The 24,502-nt window shown below is 41.7% G+C and overlaps 1 protein-coding gene across 1 annotated transcript in view; it reads right to left on the bottom strand.

Annotated features, from left to right (window-relative positions):
- The window catches only part of DNAH3 (dynein axonemal heavy chain 3), a 146,391-nt gene extending 123,866 nt beyond the window's left edge, over positions 1-22,525 (bottom strand). The window contains exons 1-13 of the mRNA XM_012790154.3: positions 22,050-22,525; positions 17,814-17,918; positions 17,012-17,234; positions 15,264-15,336; positions 14,695-14,869; positions 12,642-12,831; positions 10,915-11,110; positions 8,490-8,615; positions 7,151-7,346; positions 5,268-5,447; positions 1,980-2,116; positions 1,256-1,361; positions 881-1,059 (exon numbers count right to left, since the gene is read on the bottom strand). Coding sequence (XP_012645608.2) covers positions 881-1,059; positions 1,256-1,361; positions 1,980-2,116; positions 5,268-5,447; positions 7,151-7,346; positions 8,490-8,615; positions 10,915-11,110; positions 12,642-12,831; positions 14,695-14,869; positions 15,264-15,336; positions 17,012-17,234; positions 17,814-17,918; positions 22,050-22,079 — 1,916 coding nt within the window. The 5' untranslated portion in view covers positions 22,080-22,525. The remainder of the gene's footprint in view (positions 1-880; positions 1,060-1,255; positions 1,362-1,979; positions 2,117-5,267; positions 5,448-7,150; positions 7,347-8,489; positions 8,616-10,914; positions 11,111-12,641; positions 12,832-14,694; positions 14,870-15,263; positions 15,337-17,011; positions 17,235-17,813; positions 17,919-22,049) is intronic.
- Between the last annotated feature and the right edge of the window lie 1,977 nt (positions 22,526-24,502).

Here is a 24,502-nt window from a genome sequence, read left to right on the forward strand (position 1 = left end):
TAGGTAGGATTGACACCCCCCTCTAGGGATGGGAAGACCAGCTAGATCTAAGCCATCCTCTTGGCCACAGTGTTTTGTTCAATGGTGCACAAAGGACCCAAGTCAAGCCAACATCACAAGGGCCTGGACTTTTGCAAGGATACTGGAGAAAGAGAAACGGTTTGTCCCCTTGGATGGGAACTTGGGAGGATATGAGCCTGAAGGTGTTGGGGCCCACAAACTGGAAGAGGCTGTCAGAGAATGGAGCCGACTCAACTGAAAGCCAAGCAGAGAGAGGGGGAGTGCTTCCTAATTGCAGCATTGAGGGCCTGAAGCTGGAACCCCCCAAACCTTTTCAATATGTGCGCACCAAATTTCCTAAACTGTTTGGGCTTCTATCCTCTTATAATCAAAAACGTCTTGACTAATATGTAGTTATCAGTAAAAAACAAAGGCACAAGATAGAGTTTAAGACTGAACAACAGAATTTCCAGATCTAAACAGCAGAAGTCTGCCGAGGAGTGGTTCTAAGGAAAAGGAGTGATGCTAAGGTAAAGCACCCTGTGTTTCAAAATATGTGCTAGTTGGCCATCATGAAGGGCCTGTGACCTCAGATTGCCAAGCCCAGAAAGCAGCTTGCATTCCCATGAAGTTGCCTGCAAGACAGCAAAGGCTGCAGGATCAGAGACAAACTTTCACCCTCCTTCTCCAGTCCCTATGCAGTTTTCTCCCAACTGTTCACCTTCTAGCCTGAATCTGAATTCCCCATCACCCTCATTTTGGGACAGAAAAAAGAACTAGAAGACCAGTCTGTTCATTGCTAGAAGGTGCAAGCTCTGGTAACTTTTCAATTCTCCAGCTGGTGCCAAATATCACTGCTATTTGCACAGAATTATGATACCTGGTATTGGTTTCCCGGTTTACATCCACTTGGTATTGAATCAGACGGTCTTTGAGATTTTGAGCTCGCTCACAGAGATCATAATTTAGCACTATGGCATCAAGGCAGAACATGGCTAAAGGCACGGTAATATGCATGGATGCAATTTCATTTTTCCGTTTTTTAATGGCATTTATCCTCTGTAGAAAAGAGCACATTTAGTAGCTTGATTTGCCTTGATTTGAGCTTCTACCTACTTACCCCCAGCCCCATTCCCAGCCTTCCTTCATCTAGTGTTGAGCACAGTATATACTCTAACAAAACTCACTGACTACTCATTGGATTGTTTGTAGTACATAATCACCAAGGTATAAAATATCAAGTGGCATCTCCTACCATTACAAAATCCTCAATTTCATGATTTTCTTTCAGGAATGCAGTGATGCTTTGTTCTGCTGTGTTATCCAATAAGTCGTCGTACTTTTTGTATACATTTAAGTACCTTCCATATTGAAGAGTATAAAATCAAACAAATAAGTACAGATCACCAAATCAGATGAGTCAGAGTGGCAAATGAAGACATAATAGCATTAAAAAAAATTAGCCCAAACCAGGGAAGAAAACTATAATGTGGCAAAAGGTGCATTAAACGGAGAATTCAAAATTTTGCTTTGAATTCCAATTTTGCCACTTCCTAGCTGCAAGAACTGAGACAAGATAGTTTACTTTTTCAAAGATCAGTGCCTTCAATTTTAAGTGGAACTGATAATTGACACCTCAGAATTGCTATAAAGCTTAGCTGTAATAAAGTATCTATAAAGCAATTAATACTATGCCTGGCATACAGTGAATGTGTAAGAAACATTACAGAAGTCCTCCCTGGTCCTCAGGGATAAGTTTGAAGACCCCCAGTGAATGCCTGAAACCACGGATAGTACCAAACCCTTTATATACTATGTTTTTCTTATCCATACACAACTATGATAAAATTTAGTTTATAAATTAGGCACAGTAAAAGATTAACAATAATAAAATAGAACAATTATAACAATATACTGTAATAAATGTTATATGAATGTGTTTTCTAATAACTAATAAAGTTGCAACTAAACCAACTTACTTGTAGGGGCCAACTTGATTTTTCTGAAATACCTCAAAAGTTTGATTCACAAAATCAGAAACTAGTTTTTCTTCAGCGTTAACAGTTCCAAGGATCAGATTATATCCTTTCAACTCCGGGAACAGGATAGATTCCACCTAAAGAGGAGAAGTCACTTTTGGATATCACAAGACATCCACACGACACATGTTGGTACCAAAATGCAAAATCTCCCGTAACAGACTCATTTCCAAGGACACCAGCTGTATTTTTACTATATTTATTTTTACTATATTTCCACTGAGATAGTGCTGGAATCACTCTGCTGTTCCTTTACCTCTTCCCTCTATTATTTTCTCTCCTTTTCTTCTTGCCTGTATTATTTGCCTTTCAAATACCTGCTCCTTTCAAGTCTGATGTCATTAGAGAGGACACCCAGGCCACTAGTGGGCATGAGGTTTCCTTGTTTAAAGCTCACCTTCTGAACCTTTTCTGCTTGGCACACATCACAATTACAATTAATGAATGTGCAATGAGCTGTTCTAGGTGTGTCACAGAATATAAATACCATGAGGGCCTGGCCTGTATGTGACTTCTTTACTGTTGTATCTCCAGGGCCCAGCAAGACCTGAGAACTTAGCAAGTGCTCAATAAATACTATGTGAGTCAAGGAACATGACAGTGGTGCCCCTTCCTCCCCTCCTCCCCACTTTTCCTCATTAATGAAAAGCTCCTGGAGACATGGATTCTAATTCTGACCCTGCCACTAACTGACAACATGACCTTATGTAGACTACTTCTCTTCTCTGAACCTCCATTTCCTCATCTTTATGGATGAAAGATATACGAGATATAAAGGAGACAAAAACTAGATTTTCCTCTCAGCTCAGAAAAAAAAAAAAGGTATGGCACTGTGAACATGAGGCACCAAGAGTATCTTTTCTGAGAATTCAAACTCTGACTTCTTATCCACACGGGTATGTCTCTGAGCATATTCTCATTTGCACGGCTTGTGTAGGCTGCAGAGTCCCTGCTGGGGACCCGTTGCCTTCCTCTGCTCTTTCCTCTAAGACAGTTTTTAGTGACTGGTCTCAGAAAAGATCTTAGAGTGCTTTACTGAGTTTTAGGAATTATATGCCTTTGATGAGAATGCATCAATTTAGAAAGGAGAAAACACAAGTGCAAATGATCATTGTCTTCTTTGGCCAATCAGAGGTTTTTAAACCAGTAGAGGTGTTTTGCTGTGGCTGTACTGAAGACAGTGGCTGAAGGCAAGAAGATGGAGGGCTTGGTGTTGGTCACATGGCATGGATGAAACGGTTTAGAGCAGCACAGTTGGTGCCCCCAGGCCCTGAGATAGGTCACAGGTGGACAAGATAATGGATTGTCTTTGGGGAAGGGTCTTCGACCCAAAGAGGATGAAATACCTCTTGTTGCCCTTTCATCATGACTGGTTCTCCCATGCCCTACAGGGCAGTCTGTGAAACTGAGTCAAGAACAATCGTGTCCTTTCCGGGTAATTGTTACTTTCTGCTTATCTCCCTGGCTCTCTGCAGTAATATATACATATTTTCCTTGATTATGAAAGTATGGCTGCAAATGCTGATTTAAACTCTACTTATTGCAGTTTTGGTATTATAAAAGCCTTCCCTTATTTCATTCAGTTTCATTTGATTTCTGCCTCTCATTCACCACTTTTCACTTTAGTCAGTTAATTAGAGCATCTTTGTTTTCCTTGGCTGTATTGCTTAGACAAATGATTTCTCATATTTACTTTGCTTTACTTTAGTAACTCTTTCTCACAAATATGCTTTCCTGCTGCACCTTGAATGCTATTTACTCTATTTTCAAAAGCCTCTTGCTAGCTTCCCTCCCCCTCAATTTTTAAAATTCATGTTTAACCATAAATAAGCAGGACTTGGAGGGGGTGGAGGTACTGCCTATGTGTTGCTGTTCTAAGATATTTTTCTTATCAGCTGGATGAAGTATTTTTTTTTTAATTTTCACTAATCAGTTCAGGGACAAAACAGTCTAAGGAGCTTGAGGAGGGAGCCAGGGCTGTGGGTGTCACCAGATGCAGAACTCAGAGCCTGTGTTGTTTTTTCTCACAGTCTGGTAAAGTCACTGGGCCTTGTTTTCAAGCCTAGTACAAACTGTGACCTGTGAGTACATCTTCCTGGTGTTATAATTCACTAAATTTAGTACCAGCCCCTGCTGGGCTGTTTGCAGTAGCCCAGCTGCTTGCATATGTTGTTGATCAATAGCAGTGAAGAACTCGAATGGTGTATGCTTCATCTGTCCCCAAGTTCTACACTTACCCATCCGGGTTACAGGGTCTTCTCTTTCATTTCCTTTCTAGGGATACCGGTTGTATGAGTGCTTCTCATTATTTCTTTCCCCTTCTGCATACACCCAGGTTTCATGCCAATCAAGCTTGGTTGGGTTCAAAACTCCAAATGCAAAGCTCTCTGGTGAAATCAACTGGAGCATTTGACTTCTCATGCTTCCCTATAAACCCCAGCTCTAATCTCGAGCTCTTAGAACACTCTAAATACGGGATTACAAAGAGAAGAGTGCTCAAAAGCACCCAAGCATACATATTGTGTGGAGAGAGCAAGGAGAGGGAGAGGAAGAGAGAGTCAGAGATGGAAGGAGGTGGGGAGAGAGAGAGAGAGTCATGTCATAGGTCCCTTCCCTATAGAGGAGGGGACACTGGCTCTTTTGCCATACCAACCACCTAGGAGGAATTAGAAGATGGAGCTCAAAAGAGCCACATCCAAGTGGATGATCCTGACTAGTAGTAAACGTTTGCTAATTGTCTGGAATTTGATTAGTAACTCTACCCTGGAAAGGAAACTGGAAAGGGCTTGGGCCAGGAAGAGAAGAGTTATTTTCTCTTGTAGAAACCTATAGTGGCCAAAAACCAAACAAATGTAACTTCAAAATAAAATTTACTCAAATTCTTGGTAAGTTCATGGAAATTGATCCATAATGAATTATTAACCCAAGTTAATGGATCTGGCTTGGGACATAACTGTTCCTTTGAAGTTGACATCACAGAGGAAGCTGTTCTCTCTCACAAAGTGACTCCAAAAGTTCTTGTTAGAAGCACAATTCTGAGCTGCATGGACATTTCTTAATGGTCCAAATCATCTTTCTGGGGTCAAGGGGTTGTACTCAGGATATATCCCCAAAGTGACACTCCCTTAACTGAATATCACATCAACTGTGTCTTGTACAAACAGCCATTTTAAATATATTCTATTCAATAAGTGAAGAAAAATACAAATGATTAAGTGAATACTATACCTTAGGGATTCCATTAGAGTTCTTAATAATTTCCAAGAATGAGTTGCGTATTAATTCCCAGCAGTCATCAAAGGATGGCTTAAAAATAATAATGGGGTCACTGACTTTAAGTTTGATCATGATTAACTGAGGTATAAAGAAATCCATCTCTTTGTAGGGTTCCTCAAAATCATTCCCATCCTTTAAGAGACAAAGGAATGGAAAATATCACAAAATTGGGTTTCTACAATCAAGGGAGTGAGTCTTACTCATTCATAGTACTACATGAGCACAAGAAAAGGAAATGAAGGGTACCATATACTATTCATGCTCAAGATATGGGCTGGGTATGGCTTAGCCCACCCTGAGCTCATGCTGTGTCCCTTTCCCAAAGCTTTTTACTTAATATTGTTTACTTTGCTTTGTAATTCCTTTACCCTAATTTCTAAATCCTTCCCATCCTTCAAAATTCAGCTCAAAATCCCCTCTTCTGGGAAGCCTCCCCGTTCCATAGCTGGATATAATCTCCTCCATTTCTGAACTTCCATATTTCTACTTCCTTCATGGTATTTTATCTTTTTCTCTTGCAGGAATTTATGTGCACATCTTCTCTTCTCTACTCTAAACTTGAGGGCAGGATCTATGTCTTATCCATCTCTCTCCTCTCAAGTACTCAAGACAGCCTTTAGTACCTAATAGGCACTCAATAAAAATTTGTTGATTGGCTCTGAAATTATAAATAGTTATTTGGATGCCTCAAATGGAGTCACTAATGAGCATATAGTCTATTTCAGACACTCAAAATGTCAGCCTTCCTACAATAGGAATGTTGACTTAGAGCTATTTCTAATTCCCTACAAAAGCTAGTAATACAAGATACCCTTCCTAAATTACAGTACCTAATGAACTTGTCATAGGGCAGCTGTAAAGTACTTAATTAGACTTTAGAGATTTCTAGATCTGTTTAAATATGACTGATAAACATTTATTTAACATCTACTATGTATCAAATATCTATAAATTTCCCCATTTTCAGACATGTGAATATTTTATATTTCCCTTAGTGTGGAATTTTAGAGTGAGGTTAGTTTCCACATCTAGGTTATCTCTGCTTAGCAAAATAGATGTTTACAATGACCTCTATAGATCAGAGTGCTAATATTGCAGTCAAAAGTCAGCAGCATTGGTTTCTACATTTTTTTAGCAAAGTGTCAATTGTTAATCTATATTTCATTTGGAAAACTTAACCTTTTATAGCCAGGCAATTTTTCATTTTTATTACTTTTTTAAAGGTAAAATATGTACATGGTATAAAATTCAAAAGAATCCTCCTTGATCTCTTAGCTATCTAAATTTAGGGGATGCTATGATGCTTTGAAAACCAGGACTTCATGTTTTTAGTTTTTATTTCAACTTCACTGAAGTAGTTTCATGAAGAAAATTATTAATTAGGCCCACAAACACTTTTGTCTTTAGAGGTATCCCTTTCAAAGCCAAAAGAACAAAAGTCAGTATCTACAATGCATATACACAACACCCCCTCAAAATCAAATGGAAGATTGAGAAAAAAACCTTTTTCAATCCCTTCCTTGGAAGAGAGAATGAAAAGGTGATCTGTTCTCCCCAAACAGTAAAGTATATATATTCCATTTCATTCACTTTTTCTTTATATTTCTTAACAACTTCTCCACTTCTGTAGATTTTTACTAATGTAATAGTGAATGATTCTCAAGAAAGCTTGGCATGTATTTAAATAAATCATTTTTATAAACTAATAACCTCCTGATGTGTGTACAAAGCAAGCATTTCACTTGGCCTGGCTCATGGCTGAGGACACATATGACAGAATCCTGGTTTTAAGCAGGTCCATTCTCAAAAGGGCTGACTGCGGGTCCCTTACGTACCTTGTGTATCATGAAAAAGGAAACGAGGTCCTCCAGGGACTTAATGACCAGCTCTCTGAGCTGGAGTGACATGAATGATGCAACAGAAGCAAAATATTCCTCAATGTTTCTTGAGGAGTCATAGTCACTCTTGGGAGCAAAATGGACCCACTGCTCCCTCCGTGAGACAAAAAGCTGGGCACAGGTAGGGATCCACCTGTAAGGACAGGAGAGTATCCATGTAAGAAGCTCTTCTGAGCTCTGAGAAGTCCTCTCAGCCACCCCTCCTCCCCATAGTCTGCAGAGAGGCAGGTGGGCTCATTGCCCACTAAGCAGCCTTGCAAATAGGTATTTCCATATTCCTGGCCACCTCACCTGCCTATGCCCTTTTCCAGGGAAGAAAGTAATGATACTTGAATCAAGAGGCTATTCTTCCATTGGCAATACCCAAATGGACAAAGGATGTTGGTGACATGTCCTGCTGAAAGAGTCTAGAGTTTCTTCACTATAATCAGAGATGAGGGTGAAGGGGCATAAGGAACCAGAATGTTCTGTCCAACTTCTCTCTGGCAGGTGCCTTGCCTCTGATTCAGACTTTGTAGGAGGGAAGAGAAAATGAGGAGAAAAGAAAAAAAGCTTGGGAGGAGAAACTCCAGTGTGGCAGTGGCTACTCAGAAGTTGAGAGTAGATATCAGATAACCAAAAGAAGATGGGGATGCTTTGTTGCTCCTTTCTTTCCATGTCCCCAGTTTCTGATTCCTAGTGGGATCCACTTGCCTTTTTGTCCTATCACAACTGCTCTCTGATTGCTAGAAAAATATTACTCAGCCATCAGAGAAATAGTACTCATAGTTGTAGTCATAGAGGTAATAATTATGCTATTTATCAAGCAACTACTATGTTCCAACTTTTGTATACACATTTTCTCTGATAATAGAAACCCCATCAGTAGGTATTATTATCTCCATTTTACTAAGAGAGTTTCTCTGGCTCTAGATATAGTCCTGTGTGCATTTGCAAAGGGAAAAGGAATAGTCTAAGTGTCTGAAAACTCCCTAACCTTGAACCCTTGAGGCTATTTTTCTGGACAATCTGAATATAAGTCACCCAAATGCATTATCCTGTAACCCAGCAAGCTCTAAAGGATTCCAGAGGGAGGGAATGGGAGTGGTGCTCTCACAAGGAATGGCAATGAGAGAATTTTAAAAAGGTGAGGGAGACGGGGAGTGAGGGGCAAAAGAGCAGCTGGACGTGGAAGGAAGAAGGACAGAGGATGTCAGTGGGAACCAGTTTTCAGGTCAGAGAGTTTTCAGTATTTACACTGCTGTAACACAGCCCCATCCTCAGCCCACACACTGACTTGCTGAGAAGAATTTGGCGTGCCTCCATGCAGTGTTTCTGGATCACATCCTGGTATTCATGAGGCAGCAGAGGCAATTTTCCCTCCAGCAATTCTGCTGTTCGGACAAACCTGAGGTCTCTAAACCTGCCAAGGGAGAGGGAGAAACTTCTAAGCTGAAAGATGCTTAATAATAACAAATCCTGTAGACAGGCGTGAAGGGTTTATGTTCTCATTTTTCAATGAGAATAACTATAAGCAGAGGAAAACTAATGATATTATGTCTGAAAATTCTGGGAGTCTGAGGAACCCATGGCTAGTCCAAAAGAACTCTTGCAAAGAGGAGATAAATTGAGTAGACTCAAGAGGTGTTTGCCGAGCCTCACTCTGGATAACCCATCTGGGAGTGGGGCTTTGGCACCAAGTGGGCATTGGGCTGGCTGGTAACCTGGGATATCAAATGGAAAAAGCAGAGTTCTTTATAACACTGAGGACACAATGGGCAGAGCCAAGCAAAGGACCATTGTCATTATGAAGTAGGTTTTACTCAAAAATCAATGTGGCCTTTTTGTGAGCTATTTGACACAACTTCGAGGTCTGCTTTGGTTTGAACACAAAAAGCCTATGGACCTACCTCTTTCAGTCCTCTAAGTCCTGCCACTGTGTGGGTGAGGAAAAGCTAGCCAGGGAGAAGAAATGAGAGTTTTCCCTATTATCAGGGACATCCTTTTAAAATCCAAGCTGGATCATGTCACTTTGCTGGCAGCCCCTAACCACTTCCCATTTCAGAGTGAAAGCTTGGGGCACACCAGGTCCCCTGCAGCCTGTGCCTTCTCTGTCACTCCTGGTCTTCCCCATCACCTCCCTGACCTCTCTCCTACCACCCTCCCGACTAACCCTGCTACAGGCACACTCACTTCATCACTGTTCCTAGAACACCACAGCATGCTACTGCTTGGGTCCCTTACACAGGCTGTTCCCACTGCCTGCAGTACTCGTCTCACAACCCCCACCCTATAACCGTGTATCCTGTGACACTCTCACCTTTGCCTGTTTCTCCTAGATCAATGGAGGTTCCACCCTTTGCCACTCTCTCCAAGGCCTCTCTTAGCTCCCAGGTCCACCATTCTCTTCCTGATGTCTACTCCATTCACTTATAAATCATTCCTTTAAATTATCACTGCCTGTCACTGCTTCCTTTAGTTCATATAAGAAATTGGACCAAGCCCGACTTTTTAGTGACCTTTGGTGTTTTACTCTCCCACCAGGATTTCTACCCCCTCTTGAGGGGTCCACAAAAACTTCCCCTGCCTACTACAACTGCTGAGTAAATGAACAAATGGTTATGTATTTCTATGCAACTGATAAATGGATAAACAAATGTGGTATAGCCATACAACAGATTATTATGCAGCCATTAAAAGGAATGCAGTACTGATACATGCTTCAGTGTGGATGAAGATTGAAAACATGTTTATGAGAGAAGCCACACGCAAATGGCCATATATTGTATGATCCCATTTATATGAAATGTCCAGAATAGGCACATACACTGAGACAGGAAGTAGATCAGTGGTTGCCAGGGGCTGAGGGGCATGGTGAGTGACTGCTAACGGCTATTTGATATCTTTCTGGGGTAATATAACATTCTTGAGTTAGACAGTATAAGGGTTGCACAAATTCGTGAATATACTAAAAATGACTGCATTGTGTGTTTTAAAAGAGTGAATGCTATGGGATGTGAGTTATATCTCAGTTTTTAAAAAAATGAAAGAAAAGAAAAAAGTGACCTCTGCCTCTTCCGGATTCCTGCAATTCCTGTGACCAGTTCAGTCATTGACAGCTGAGAGATCACTGCTGGCAGCACTATGCTGGCATTGAGTTACATAAAGGAGTAAGACCCAAGCCCCCATATGCCTCAGAGGCTAGAGAAAGACACACAAGTAAGCATGCAATTATAACTTTGGGTGATGAGTGTCCTCATGGAGGTAATGGTAACACTTACTGGGTACTTATATCAGGCACTGTTCTAAGCACTTTGCATATATTATTTATTCTTCCTATCAACCCCATGAAGTAGGAACTCTTATTATCCCAAATTTAGAGACAAGGAGAGCAAGGCACAGACTAGTGAAGTAACACGCCCATGTTACTTATGAAACAGCAGAGCTGGGAGCTGGACCTGAGAAGGCTGCCTCCAAGTCTGTGCTCTTATCCAGGACACTTCAGTGCTCAGAGACAGGCCCTGGGAGCACAAACAGGGGCCACCAAAGCCTGCACGGAGAGTTGTCACTTAGAGTAATGTGCATTTTCGGTCTCAGATTTTTGTTCTCCTCATTTTGCCACAAAGGCAGGGGAGCTCCCACTGTGCCCAGCATTGACAGGCTCACATCCATGTGGAAGCAATAAAGGGAGGGGACTGAAAGGGAGAGGAGGCATGTCTTACTCCGCAAACCACAGTTCTTTGAGGCACAGCATCATGGGGTTCACTGTGTGCAGATGCTCCTCGTTCCACTTCTTGGCACTCTTATAGACACTGTGCCAGGGCACGGGGGCCCGGATCACTCTTTGGGGAAACGTGCGGGGGATGCCCTCGATGACAAGCCTCTTCCTCTCCATTGGGTCCATGAGGATGTAATCAACTGCAACAAAGATGCAAACACCCTGTAATTAACTCTGTCCATTTGTAAGGTCGTGGGTCATCCCCTGGGTGTAACTCAATGGGGGAAGTGCCACTCTGTTAATGTGTGTTTTCTTTCTGAAGATGTTTCATGGCAATGTGGAGTGTGACCTCACAGTTTAGAGCACTTAGAACCACGGGCTGAGTCCTGTTAGGATATGTAGCATCACACATGACAATGAACTCGTATTTGCTCCTATCCAAGTACTAACCAGGCCCGACCCTGCTTAGCTTCCGAGATCAGACGAGATCCGGCGTCTTCAGGGTGGTATGGCTGTAGACTGAACTCGTATTTGCTAACTCCTCATTAGTCATGAATTGATTTCTCACATAAAACTAGTTACACAAAGAATCAACACAATGGATGACATTAGGTAAGTATGAATGGAAATTTAGAGACCAGATGTTTTCCATGCTAAGGAAAGAAAGATTGGGAAAAGCTTTGTAGAGGCAGTAACATTTGTAGTGGGTCACGAAGAATGAGTAGGAGTTTGTTAGATAGGAAAAGCAAGGAAGAACACCAGGGACAGAGGGAACAGCATGTGAGGAGGTGCAATGCCCTTGCTCTTGCATGGTGTGCTCAAGGTGTGAGCTATGCTGTGGCAGAAATATCAAATGTCTGGTACAAGTGATGACATTAAAGTTGATAAGACCGGAGAAAGGAGTTGGAGCTAAAATTGAAGGACCTTCCGTGATTATTCTTAGGAGCCTGGTTCTATGTTATAGTAGGCAAGGAGCTATTACACTGATGTAGCTATTACACTGGAAAGCTAGTTTGGAAAATAAAAATAACTAGACAACTTGATAAAGATAACTGTTGTCCAGCTAGACTAGTAAGTTGGGGAACTAATAGGATCACCCCTATCCCCCTTTGATGTGTATATTTCCCAATGACCCACCATGTGCACAAGACACTGGACTAAGGATGGAGGGAAGGGAGGATCAATAATACGCCCTTCACCATCTAATAAGGGAGCCAAGACCCACAAGAAATGAAACAACAATGCCAGTGTTAAAGAACCATAGAGAAATAAAGGCAGGGGAGAAGTTCCAAAGCAGGCTGAGTTGAAAGCAGAGAAAAGACGTGCTACGGATGTAGAGGATGGAGTGATGACTGAGGGTGGTAGAGAGAGAAAAACTACTTGAGAGGAGAGGCAGATCTCAAGCTAGATTTAAAAGTTTAAGGAGGCTCTTGCCACTCACAGCGTTGCCCAGGGTCAGTCGCCTCTGCATCACCTGGGAACTTTTTAGAAATGTAGAGTCTCAGCTGCACCCCAGGTTCAGATCTACTGAATCTGAACCTGCATTTTAACAGACCTCCAGGTTATGTGGATGCACATCAATGCAGTGATGGCAGGGGTGGGAGGCCTTTTAATTAAGGGTTAAATGATATTTTCTGCATTTTCAGTGGACTCGTGGTGACTGATAAAGTGAGAAGAAAGAAGGTGCCCTCCACATAGAAAACCCCCTGCCCTCTTTATGCCCAACCTTACCAATGCTTTTCATGAGACTGCTATAATAGTCCTTCTCCTTTTCCTCCACGAGGGCTGCCAGCAGGTGTTCCATGGGGGGACTTGTTATCAGCGTGTTAGAAATCAACTTTGAGATCCGAACCATCACTTCATCCTTCTGGGAAGCAATCATGTCTTTTCGGATTCCATTGGTCAGGTAGTAATAGTATCTCTTCCGTAAACAAATCACCAGCAAGAAAATGATTGTGATTGCTCAACTGTGTCCACCTGTATCACCCATCAGCTCCCAAGGGACCCCTTTCAGATAGCACCCATCCTTACCCTCCACTGGCTAAAATCTTGCTTTCTGGGCTTGTCACTTCACACTCATTGCAATGGGATCACTGACATAATCCTCACGACTCCAGAGGACTCAACCAAAGCCAAAGAGATTTCAGTAGGGTATAAGGAAGGACTTGTCAAATGCCACACAACAGGAACAGTGGAATGAGGACATAGGCCAGGGATGGAGCTAGCATATCTAGCGACCTTTAAGAAGAGGAATGACAAGCTCCTAAAATGGACTCAAATAAGTCACCCTCCTAAATGGCAATGGTCATCTACAAAGCACTTTGATCCTGTGGCTTGTAGCTGTCAGGGGGAAAAAAAACTCAAAGTCCAAAGGAGACCTATGAGAGTTATTCTAATCCAACCATGGGCTTGGAAAGCAACACACACGAAACAAAAATGGCAAATGTGACCTGGTGATGTCAGGAAGTTTTGCTTATTTAGGATTTGCCTCTAAGCTGCTGGGTAGCTGAGTGGCTCTGGGAATGAATGAGTTGCTTCAGATGGATGAGAAGCTCAAATTGTGGGGAAAGGGTGTGAAATCAGCTTTGTGTTTCAGTGCCAACTGTCTGGGCAGAAGAGGCTGATGCTAGTAATTGCAGCTCATCCATCTCCAACATTAGTGGAAGCAGCTTACACAGGGCAGCATTGCCAAACTCCCTGCCTGAGTGCTGGGGTGGGAGGGTGGCGCTCTTGTTAAAATGCAGATTCCCATTCCCTCCTCAGGCAGTTAGGGGGGTTTTAACAAGCACCCCAGGTGATCCTTAAATTTAGGCAAATTTGAGAAAATGCTGCATAGCTCTTAAGAGCACAGAGACTTTAGCATCAGCCAGACCTGGTTTAAGTCCTAGTTTTGTCTCTTACTGTGTAAACTTGAGCACATTGTTTAATCAGTCTACACCCCCAACTTTCACAACTGGACAAAGGGCATAAGCATAGTACCCAGGTCTTGGATAAGGTCAAGTAGCTAGAGGGTCAAGCATGGGATTTGGACAATAGTACATACGCAGTCACTGTGAGTTTTTATTATTCATTTTATTATACACTATAAACCCACAAGCTGTTTTGCTATAAAGAGTTGTTCTTCTTTTAAGACAGGGGCTAGAAACTCAATGTCTACCTAGAGCCAGGCAGGTAATGTTAATAAGTGAAGGTGGGCTGGACTTAAGAAAATAACAAGGAATGGTGGGGACGGTGACAAACTAGAGAGTGTATTTCTCATCTAAAGGAGGGAGGTAGCTACTGCTCAGTGCCAAATATTTTAACTTTTTCAAGAGAAATTGAAAATGTAGCTTCTGTGAGACTTCCCTCATTTTTAAAACACATCTACAGGCCAAATTCAGCCAATGATAGAGCTGCCAGATGAAATACAGGACCCTCTGGGATGTACTTATACTAAAAAATTACTCATTGTTTACCTGAAATTCAAATTTAACTGTGTGTCCTGCTTTTTGTTTTGCAAAATCTGGCAGCCCTAGCTTATGGGCCACCATTTTTGCAATCTCTGTTCTCAGAGGACCCAAAGGCACCAATTTCCATGACTTAGTAGAGCAGAGAACTCTCTCTCTCTTGCATGCACACATGCACACACACACCCTCATTCTGTAGTGTGTCATGGAGTCTGAACTTTGGTATTTTTAAAACATTCCCCAAGGGATTCTGCTGTTCTCCTCCCATTTAGGATCACAGAGATGCCAAAAGTAATAATACTCGGCAAACCGAGGGAAAGGGGGCAACAAGAACATACCTCCAGGTCTGCTTCAGATGGTTTGCTTTCTTTCCTTTCTGTTTCCATCTCCTGCTGTAACATCACATTAATCTGCTGTTCTGGACTCATTGGTCTGCTTCCTGGGAGGACTAAAGACGTCTCTATCTCCTTCTTCACATGTGAGGAGGTTGAGGTGTCGCAGACCAGCTTGATCCTGAAAGTTAGACACGGCTTAGCCCTCGGTGCTTGGTACTGCACGAAGTGCTGTGGTGCCAGCCTATTCTCTCCAACCTGATGAGTGTGACTCTGCAGTGCAAGCCCCTCTTGTCTATGTCATCTAATGGCATGTGTGTGTACTTCAAAGATGACCCTAAACACTAATGACCTCACAGGTATGTTAGGATGGTTTTGTTCAGGTGTTTTATTTTTGTTTAGAACCTAAAAAAATTGTTTTTGTATTAAGACAATTGGTGGACAAAAACATGAGCCCACTGGGTATCTGGGAATGCCTTGAAGCCAAGAAGCAGAGCGTGGCTTTAATGAGACCACAGCCCCCTGGGGTTCAGCCCAGTGTTCTGCGTTCTCTGGCACCCACAGTGACACCTTACCCAGAGTAATCCTCTTTGTTTCTGGAGGAGAACTTCATTTTCTTCTTGCTGGGCTCTGATGAGCTTTTAGATGCTGGAAGAATGGAGAAGACAGACCTCAGTGATGGGCAGTGGCATTGGGACACAACTCTTGGAACAGTCGCGGAGCCAAATAAGGGGAGTATACACGCGATGGTGGTATGAGGCAGAATATGTGGGCTCCAGTCCCACGTGCACCACTAATTACCATGTGACTCTGATGAAGTGACTTCATTACTCCAGGCCTCAGCTTCCCCAACTGTAAAGTGGGGATAAGCACTCTTTCCACTCATCCATCTCTTTGACAAGTACTAACAACTGCCAGCTCCAGCTCCATGTGCTCTCCATCATTGTATGCTCTATTTTCTAAACCTTGGTTGTATTATTGTTTAATATTTCTCTTATAAATAGACTCAGGCTTTTAAATTCAATGCACTTATTTTTACAGGAAATTTTATATGACTATAACAAATAGAAAAACAATAAGCATATAATTGTAAATAGAAAAACCAATCTCATTTGCAATAAATAGATGATCACTACAATTAAATTCAATAAATGAATTTGAAATTGTAATTGAATTTGAAATGAATTGAAATTGAATATGAAATTGTAACTAGACATTGTTACTTGCTAAAGTCTCTAGTAGGAAGAAATTAATAAGTAACAGAGAAATATTAAAGACATACTGATACTATAAATTGACAGTTTGAGGGAATCAGGAGAATTGAAAACTACTAGTTAAGATGTATCTTGTGTTCATACTTTGAATTTCTCAATATACTCTAAGCACAATAACAGAAAAAATACTCTTTAAAATTCGAAAAGATATTGCATTGTTCAATAAGATGCTCTTCTATGTGAGATAGCATGAAGTAAAAGTCATAAACTCAGCTTCCAGGTACAGAAGAGGTAGAAGTAGAGAGGAGTTTGATAACTGGGGAGTAATAGAATCCCAAAACACATCATGATGTGGGGAACTAATCAGGCTCACAGTATCCACCCAGGACTGAAGCTAGATGGCACCCAGTGATCCCCATCTTTCTGGTATCATGCTTTTGTGTAATTCCCTCCCCTTGAGTTGTGGGCTAGACTTAGTGACTCATTTCTAACAAACAGAATATGGAAAAGTGATAGGATGTCATTTCCAAGATTAAATTTCAAAAATGACTGTGATTTCTGTCATGTTGGCTCTCTCTCACTCTCTCCCTCACTTACTCTACGGGAAGCCAGAAGCCATGTTGTGACCTGGCCTATGGAGAGGCCCCCAGTGAGGATGCCTACGGCCAAAAGCCAGCAAGGACCTGAGGACCTGAGTGAGCTTGGAAGAGGATTCTTCCCTACCTGCCTTGAGATGATTGTGGCCCTGGCTGATGCCTTGATCGCATGCTTGCAAGAAACTCTGAACCAGAACCACCCAGCCAAGCCGTGCCCAGATTCCTGACCCACAGAAACTGTGAGATAATAAATAGTGGTTGTTTCAAGCCACAAAGTTTTAGGGTAATTTGTTATGCAATAACAGAAGTACACAGAACAGTGCCTGATATATGTAAGTGATCCATAAATGTTAGCCATTACAATCATTTCTATTTCATAGATGAGGAGAGTGACGCTCTATGAAGTTCTTCAAAGTTATTAGTAGCTACAGCAAGAGGGGGAGTCAGGACTAGGACCTAGGAGTAGAATTTTCACTCCAAAGCCCCATTCTGCAAGGGTACTGCCACAAGTACCTGATGACTGCCCTTGACTGGTCTTATCCCTGGGGACATTGATGGTGGTTGGCTGGTAGACCTTCACGAGGTCTTTCATCTTCAGGTCCTGGGCTGTCAAGGAGTAGTTGTTGGCAATGGAGTCACTGGGCCCACGGTGGTGCTGCTGCTCTTTGAAGGGTACAGCCAGGGTCCATGATGTGCGTTGCATCAAGGGCGGATAAGAGCTGTGTGACATGACAATCTACGAGGGAAGAAAAGCAGAGTGAGGCATGATGAGGGGGCATCTCTTGATGAGCCTGGGCTCTGCTCCCTCTGAGACTCATGAGATTTCTTCATGCCTCATGCTATCCCTTCTACCTTCTGCACACTCAGTGGAAATACTTTCCGAAATGCCTTTCTGAAAAGGCACCAATTGTACTTCTCTGACCACTGTGAGCATGACTTCTGACATCAGGGATAATAACTTGCCTTCAGCAATCACTTCGTAAGGCAGGCAATTTATATCTCTTGCCTATATTCCTTATGGACATGGCTACAAGGCAGGTATAATTACCCTCATTTTATAATGGAAAATGCAGAGGTTCAGAGAGTTTAGATAACACAGCAGGTAAGTGGGAAGGCCAGATTCTAACTCACCTTTGTACAATGGCATAGTTCTGCCTCCCACACTGCTGCAGCCACTTCTGGTGGCAAAAATGACCAAGGCCCACTTGTTAAGTCTGACTTGTCACCCACTAGTACCTGCCAAATACCTGGAGAGGGAGGGTGTGTTCTTCACCTGTCAACCTCAACAGAGAAGCTGGTAGCCAGGTGTGCATACCTGATAGAGTTCAGACGGTTCCTCATTAGCAGAAGCAGGCAGAGGGGGCAGCCCTGGCTGCCTCTGGGAGGAGCTCATGTGATGTATCGAGTCACTTATGGTGATCTGGGGGAAATGGGAATAAAGCCACTCTTCAGGAATTACGAAGAATTTCTAAGCCTCTGAGTTGGTAAGGACTAAAGAGGTCCCCAGGAAAGGTGTTAGGCACAGTGTACTGCCCACAAAACACCCTTCTCACTCCCATATATGTCACTTTTTTAAAAAAAAATTAACAGATACAATTGTACATATTTTTATAATGTATAGCATGTTTTGAAGTATATATATATACACACACACACATTGTGGAATGACTAAATCTAGTTAATTAACATATGCATTACCTCACATAGTTATTATTTTTACAGTGGGAATACTTTATTTTTCAAGAATACAATGTATTATTAACTTTGGTCAACATGCTGTACAATTGATCTCTTGAACTTATTCCTCCTAACTGAAATTTTGTATCCTGTGACCAGCATCTCCCCAATGAAACCCCATTTCATTTTTTTTTTATTATTATTTTTTTCTTTTTCTGAATTCTTTACACCAGTGTACCATTTCATTTTTTAATCATCAATCTGTCTCTCCTCTGGTGTCTCCTCCTCGGCTTCCTTACCATGAGCAAATATGGACATTTTTTCACCCTGGGGAAAGCCCAAATTCTGAGGGCATCCCCAGTACCCTACCCTTGGGTGTGATTAAATGGGGTAACTTTAAAAAAATGACTCTTGTATTTTCATATATGCAAAGTTCCAAAGAGGAATTTGCTCAGGCAGTGGCATTGCAGTTTCTGTGTATTTAACTCACACGTACGCAACTCTGTGTGCTTCCTGTGGAAAGGAAAAATATTATTTACTCTGTGGGTGTTTAGTCCACCATTCCATTTAGTGAGTGTATACTTGGGACTGAGCCTCAGGTAGATGTGAACTTGTGGCTCCCATGGTCACTCTCAGGTCCCAAGTGTCTTTCCACCTCTCCTGAACAGAGTCAAATGTCGCGGCATTATTGAAGGATATCCCATGTGTTTTTGTCTTAAGACTCAGCCCCTATATGCAGGACAACTACTTCATCTGGGGCTGTGATGGAGAAGATGCAATGTGTTCCAAGACTGGAAGAAAAACTACTGGCCTGGACTTATTGAGAGGTATTGCTGTACAGTACCTTCAAGATGGTTTGAGGGATTTTCTAGGGTCATTGGTTCTCTGTGATTTTCACCTTAGGCAATGACTTTGGACTTAACTCCTGGGTAAGATGGAATGTTATCGTATTGATTCAGTTTATTTCGGTTTGCAAATTATGTCATGTAAGATAATTGGTGGGGAGTGGGGGAAGGGAACATGACTCCGCCCCCACACACCCCAACCCCTCACTGCTGACTCAAATTAACCCCTACTGTCTACCCTGGAGCACCTTCCTCATTAAATAACAACAACAATTTCTACTATTTTTCTAACTTATTATGTTCCAGGTGCTGTACAACCTTATGAGATTTTTTTCATACTCATAATCTAGCTGAAGAAAGTAAGGCTCAGAGAGGATAGGTAACACATTCCAGACACATAGTAGGCTGACTTGTCTTCTAAGTCAGTGGCTTTTAAATACACATCACTCTACAACCCAATACATTGGAAATGGCAAGTATCACTTACGTGGCAAATTACCTCAGAAAGGTTGTAAACCTTAAAATTCAACAAAAACATGTAAACTCATAAACAAAGATGTATACTGAGCCTGGGATCTTTAAAAACATAGAATGGGTTCACTGATCTAATAATGGCCTAATTCAGTGGTTCTCAAGAATTGTGGCAGATCAGAGTCACTAATGGAAGTTTAAAAGTAGAAATGATTGAGCCCTACCTCAAACATGATGCATTTGAGAACTACTGACCCTGTTGTTTTCATCTTACAGAACTTGCTATGCTGCTTTAAATCACTGTGTCTGATTTTCTGCTCTTGACTTCAATTTCATGGACCCAAGAATCGACCAATCATCCCTAAAAGCCTCCTCTTTCAGGACCGAAATTAATACCAGATCTGTACTGAGTGAGGAAACAAAATGGAAAAATCCCAGCATCAATCTGAAAGCAATCCAGTCATCGAAAGCAGGTACTATACCATCCAGAGAAGATTTTGGCAACAGTACTTTGAGGGGTATGAAGTCATTCACGATTTCTTTCAGGATCCCAGACATAAGACATACCGATTGATAAGTTAGAGCTGTCTGTATTTTGTCTTTGCAAACAAGAAGGTTTTGTGGTCAGTGGAAATCTTTCGTTTGGCCTAGTTTTTAAATCTGCTTCAAATAAAAATCTCCATTAAAAGAGCAATAAGCAAACCCTACACAATTCGGACATCTTGAGTAAATTACAGTAAGAATGGAAATGAGTAGTTATACCAAAAAAACCGTGACCTTCTGCAGTCAAGAAAGATGTTAACATTATTCATGTCCTGGTGTTCATGCTTCTGCTGATTTCAGCCCTGACACCAAATGGAGATTTACTCAGCCCACCAAAAGAAGTAGAATACAGCCCTATGTACATAACTGTATCGACTTCAATTTTAGTCCATGTTGTACAGTGTGGCTGGTTCCAGCCCTGGTTACAGTGCAAGGCATGTGACATAGATCTGACCAATCAGAATAGTCCACCCTCCTAGATGCAGTGATTGGTTCAGGGATAAGCATGTGACCCAAACTGGGTTAATCAGAGGATTTCCTGACACTTTCACTACAGCTACCGAGAAAGAGGCACTCTCTTTGCATTACAGTCACTACTGTGAGGATGTTTATGACTAGAGCTCCCAACAGCCACTTATGTGGGGGAAAATCTGCCTTAGAACAAAGCCAACATAGAAGGAAGCAGAGCCACCATAAGGAGAAAGACTCTCAATGGCTTCATCTAGACCCCTGTATCCAACATGGACTTTTTGGTTACTTGAGCCCATAGATTGTTTTGGGTTTGAGCCAGATTGAATTATATTTATGTCCCTCCATATGGAGCAATGGTCACCCAAGGGATGGACACAGAGACAGCTGAGTCAATAACAGATTTCTCAAGTTAGAGAACAGAAATGCTGCATCATGCAAATAGACAGATAAGCTCTTCTTGGGATAACGAAGAAAGTGAACCATGAGCATTTGCAGAACACAATGGAGAGAAGCAGAACCTCCACAGAAAGAAAGTAAACTTTGAGCTAGTTCATAGGCACAGACTAGGACTTATACACAAAGAGTCATAAATATCCTGATAGCAGAAAATATCTCAGTCAGTGGGACAGGAAAATGTAGGACACACACAAGATCAGCAGATCTAGAAATCAATTCCAGAGCAAAGCAAAGACAGTTTTCTTAAAATCTCTGGCTAAGAATATCAGGCTAAGAATTCCCTGTGGCACCTTCAAGGGGAGGAGACACAGATTCTCATAAGAACTGCCCAGCTATGCAAAATGCTTTATTAAAAATATTAATGCTTAAGTCTTTTATTTGGTAAATTTAAAGGAGTTTTCATTTCAGGGCATGGGCTCAGTTATTATCAACAAATCCGCTTTAATTTTATAATGCTTCAAGTTAAAATGTTCTTCTGGACACTTCAGTGTATGGCAACTTGGTGGATCTTGGCTTTTACAAACAATGATTCTGGCACCTAGATTAGATAGAACTATTGCTTTGGGGCAGCTATTTCCTGATTACACGTGACGTTTGCATGTTCTTCATGGAGGCAGTTCGCAAGTGCTCATCTGAGGACTTCTACACCAGAATCACTTAGGTCTTAACTGAAAATATAGATTACAAGGCCCCACTCCAAATCTTCTGGATCAGAATCTGGGAGTGGGAACCAAGACTCTACATTTTTAAGATGGTCTCCAGAATATTCTAATGTGCAGCCACAGTTGAAAACTGTTGTTTGGAATATATGGTCTAATGGCATTGGAAGGGGAAGAAAAAGGAAGAACAGGTGTCTATTCCTGAATTTATCACAACAAAACTTGAAGATATCCAAAAGTCTAATTAAGCAGAAATGATATTTCAAAAGAGACAACATAAAAATGTGATTAACACTCTTGTTCAGTCAAGGGAATCTAACATGCCAGTTGGCCTATGATCAAAATATCCCCTTTCCCACAAATTCCCAAATTCCCTACAAATTAAAAATACAGGTAAAAAAAGAAACATGCCTTAAAATTCACACCTACCTTCTGAGATGAGCAATCCATTTTGCTCATGGTGTCCACTGTAATTGTAGCTATTTTAAGAATGAATAAAGAGCTCTTGGCTTCTCCAGGGATGCTCCTTTCCTATCAGTAGCTCTGAAATTTACACTTCCTTATACCATAATGGGGATGACAACAACAATGGAACTTTGCAGATGTTCTGAAAACTCCGTTCACAGGGCTCCCTCTCTGAAGTCATAGAGTTCAGCTTCCTGAGGAGTTCCCTGGTAGAAAAGGAGACAAAGGGAAGCTAGACAATGAAGGGGAAGCCTTGGGTTTCTGCTGGGCTTGTAGCTCCAGTTCCTACTCTTCCTGAAATGGTCACTCTTCCTTTCCCTTGAGTGGCTCCTCTCTTGGAACTGTTCCAGGAACACAGTGAGTTCACTGTAGAGGAGAAATTGAAGGAGAGTTACATATTAACACAGAGAAGAGGAAAGAATAACCCCTCTAAACAACACCCTGGCAGCCTGCATTCTTCTCCCTCCTCCTCCTTGGGCTGCTTTAACACTGGCAGTGCTTTATGCAGGCCCTGGGCACGGTAACCAGGCCTCAGCGTCTGTTGCTAAGGAAAGGAGGGGCCTCTGCAGTGCCTACATACAAGACTGGGCTTGACCTAGCTCCACATCCTGGTGTCTCCCTTTGCTGGAGGCCCAGATAGACAGCAGGAAGTTTTGGTAACAGAAAGGAAGATGGGAGGGTGTTTAGCAATGTTCCAGGAACACAGAAGTGAATGGCAATAAGAGACCATGTCTTTGGAGAACTCTAAAAGTACATAGCATGGTGGTTAAGTCCTTGGCATCTACAGTTGGATAGGTCTGGCTTCAGATCCTGCTCTTCCGCTTAATTAGCTATGTGGCTTGAGCAAGTTGCTTAATCTAAGTGTCCTTTTTGTCTGTAAAATGGTAATCATGTGTGTACCCACTTCACAGCGTTGCTTCGAAGGTTTCATGAGATAATGCTTATAGAGCAATTGGCACACAGTAGAAGGATGACCAACTTATCCCAGTTTTCCTGGGACTTTCCCAGTTTTAACATTGTAAGTCTTGCATCCTAGGAATCCTCTCAGTCCTGGACAAACTTGGATAGTTTGGTCATCTGACATAGTGGGCACTCTATATATTTTGTGGCTAGGATCAATGTTATAATAAATACAGAATATTCAAAGCACATTTTACATGGTCACTTTAGAAGTTCTCTCAAAACCAAGTTAGACTTATTGAACTCCTTTTGGGTGTCACGCTTGCATGTCTATTTTTTTATTGTTGTTCTATTTATAGTGGAGATGGGGGTCTCACTCTTGCAAAGGCTGGTTTCGAACTCCTGACCTCAAGCAATCCGCCCACCTCGGCCTCCCAGAGTGCTAGGATTACAGGCGTGAGCCACCGCGCCTGGCCGCATGTCTATTTTTTAAATTCAACTTTCCCCAATAATCCATGATGTTCCCATTTTAAGGATGAGAAAACCCAACTGAAATATATATAACTTTCCCAAGTTGATTCGACTTATTCATAAGTAGGACTGATACAATTAGAAGCCTGTCTCAATGACTCTGAGTCCACTGCCCTGTCCATAAAGTATCTGTCCAGAGCACCAACATTTCTGAGATTCTATGAAAAGCATTACATACCACTAAGGACTTCCATTTTCCCCTTTTTTCACTCCTTCCTCAAAGTTGAGCTCTCCACATTTTCAAAATAACCCCAAGCTTTCTCACCTCTTATATTTGTGCTCTCTACTATAAAATGTATATATGGTTTCAAATAATGTTTGAAATAAATGAGCCAGTGGAAGAGTTTGAGACTTTGGTTTAGACAGACATGGGGTTATTACCAGGCCTCCTATGCTGGGTGTGAAACCTCATGTCTCACAAATAATAGCAACTCTAATCCAATCAAGTAAAGAATTAGAGTGGGCCTAGTATGGTGCTAATAAACATTATGACCTTGTGTGTGAGTTGGAGACATGCTTCCATCTAAAATTTAGTATGCTTTAAGTCTTCCTGTGCTCGAAAACAAAACAATAAAATAGGCTTCCTGTCTGCTGGGACTGGTGTTAAGTACTTAATGAGCATCATCTCTCTGAATCTTCTCAACAACACAGAGGATAAATATTATAATTATCCCAAGTTTTATGATTGAGAAAACTTACACACTAAACTAACTAACTAACCTGCTAATAGTTACTCAGCTAGGTCATAGGAAAAGTTGGAACTTGAACCTGATTATGCAATCTGTTACATGACTTTAACAAAAAACCTACATGTAGTCTGAGAAAAGGTGAAAAATAGATAGAATGCCTGTCAAAGAGAATGAAAGCTCCATCCTCCCCAGGCAACCTCATCTGCACTACAATTGCTTGTTGTCTAACTTAACTTTCTGTTCAATAATTCCTAAGAGAGGACATGGGCCTCAAATTCCTCAATCACCTCAACTCTG

The sequence above is a fragment of the Microcebus murinus genome, chromosome 19 (assembly GCF_040939455.1).
Source record: "Microcebus murinus isolate Inina chromosome 19, M.murinus_Inina_mat1.0, whole genome shotgun sequence".
NCBI classification, from domain to species: domain Eukaryota; kingdom Metazoa; phylum Chordata; class Mammalia; order Primates; family Cheirogaleidae; genus Microcebus; species Microcebus murinus.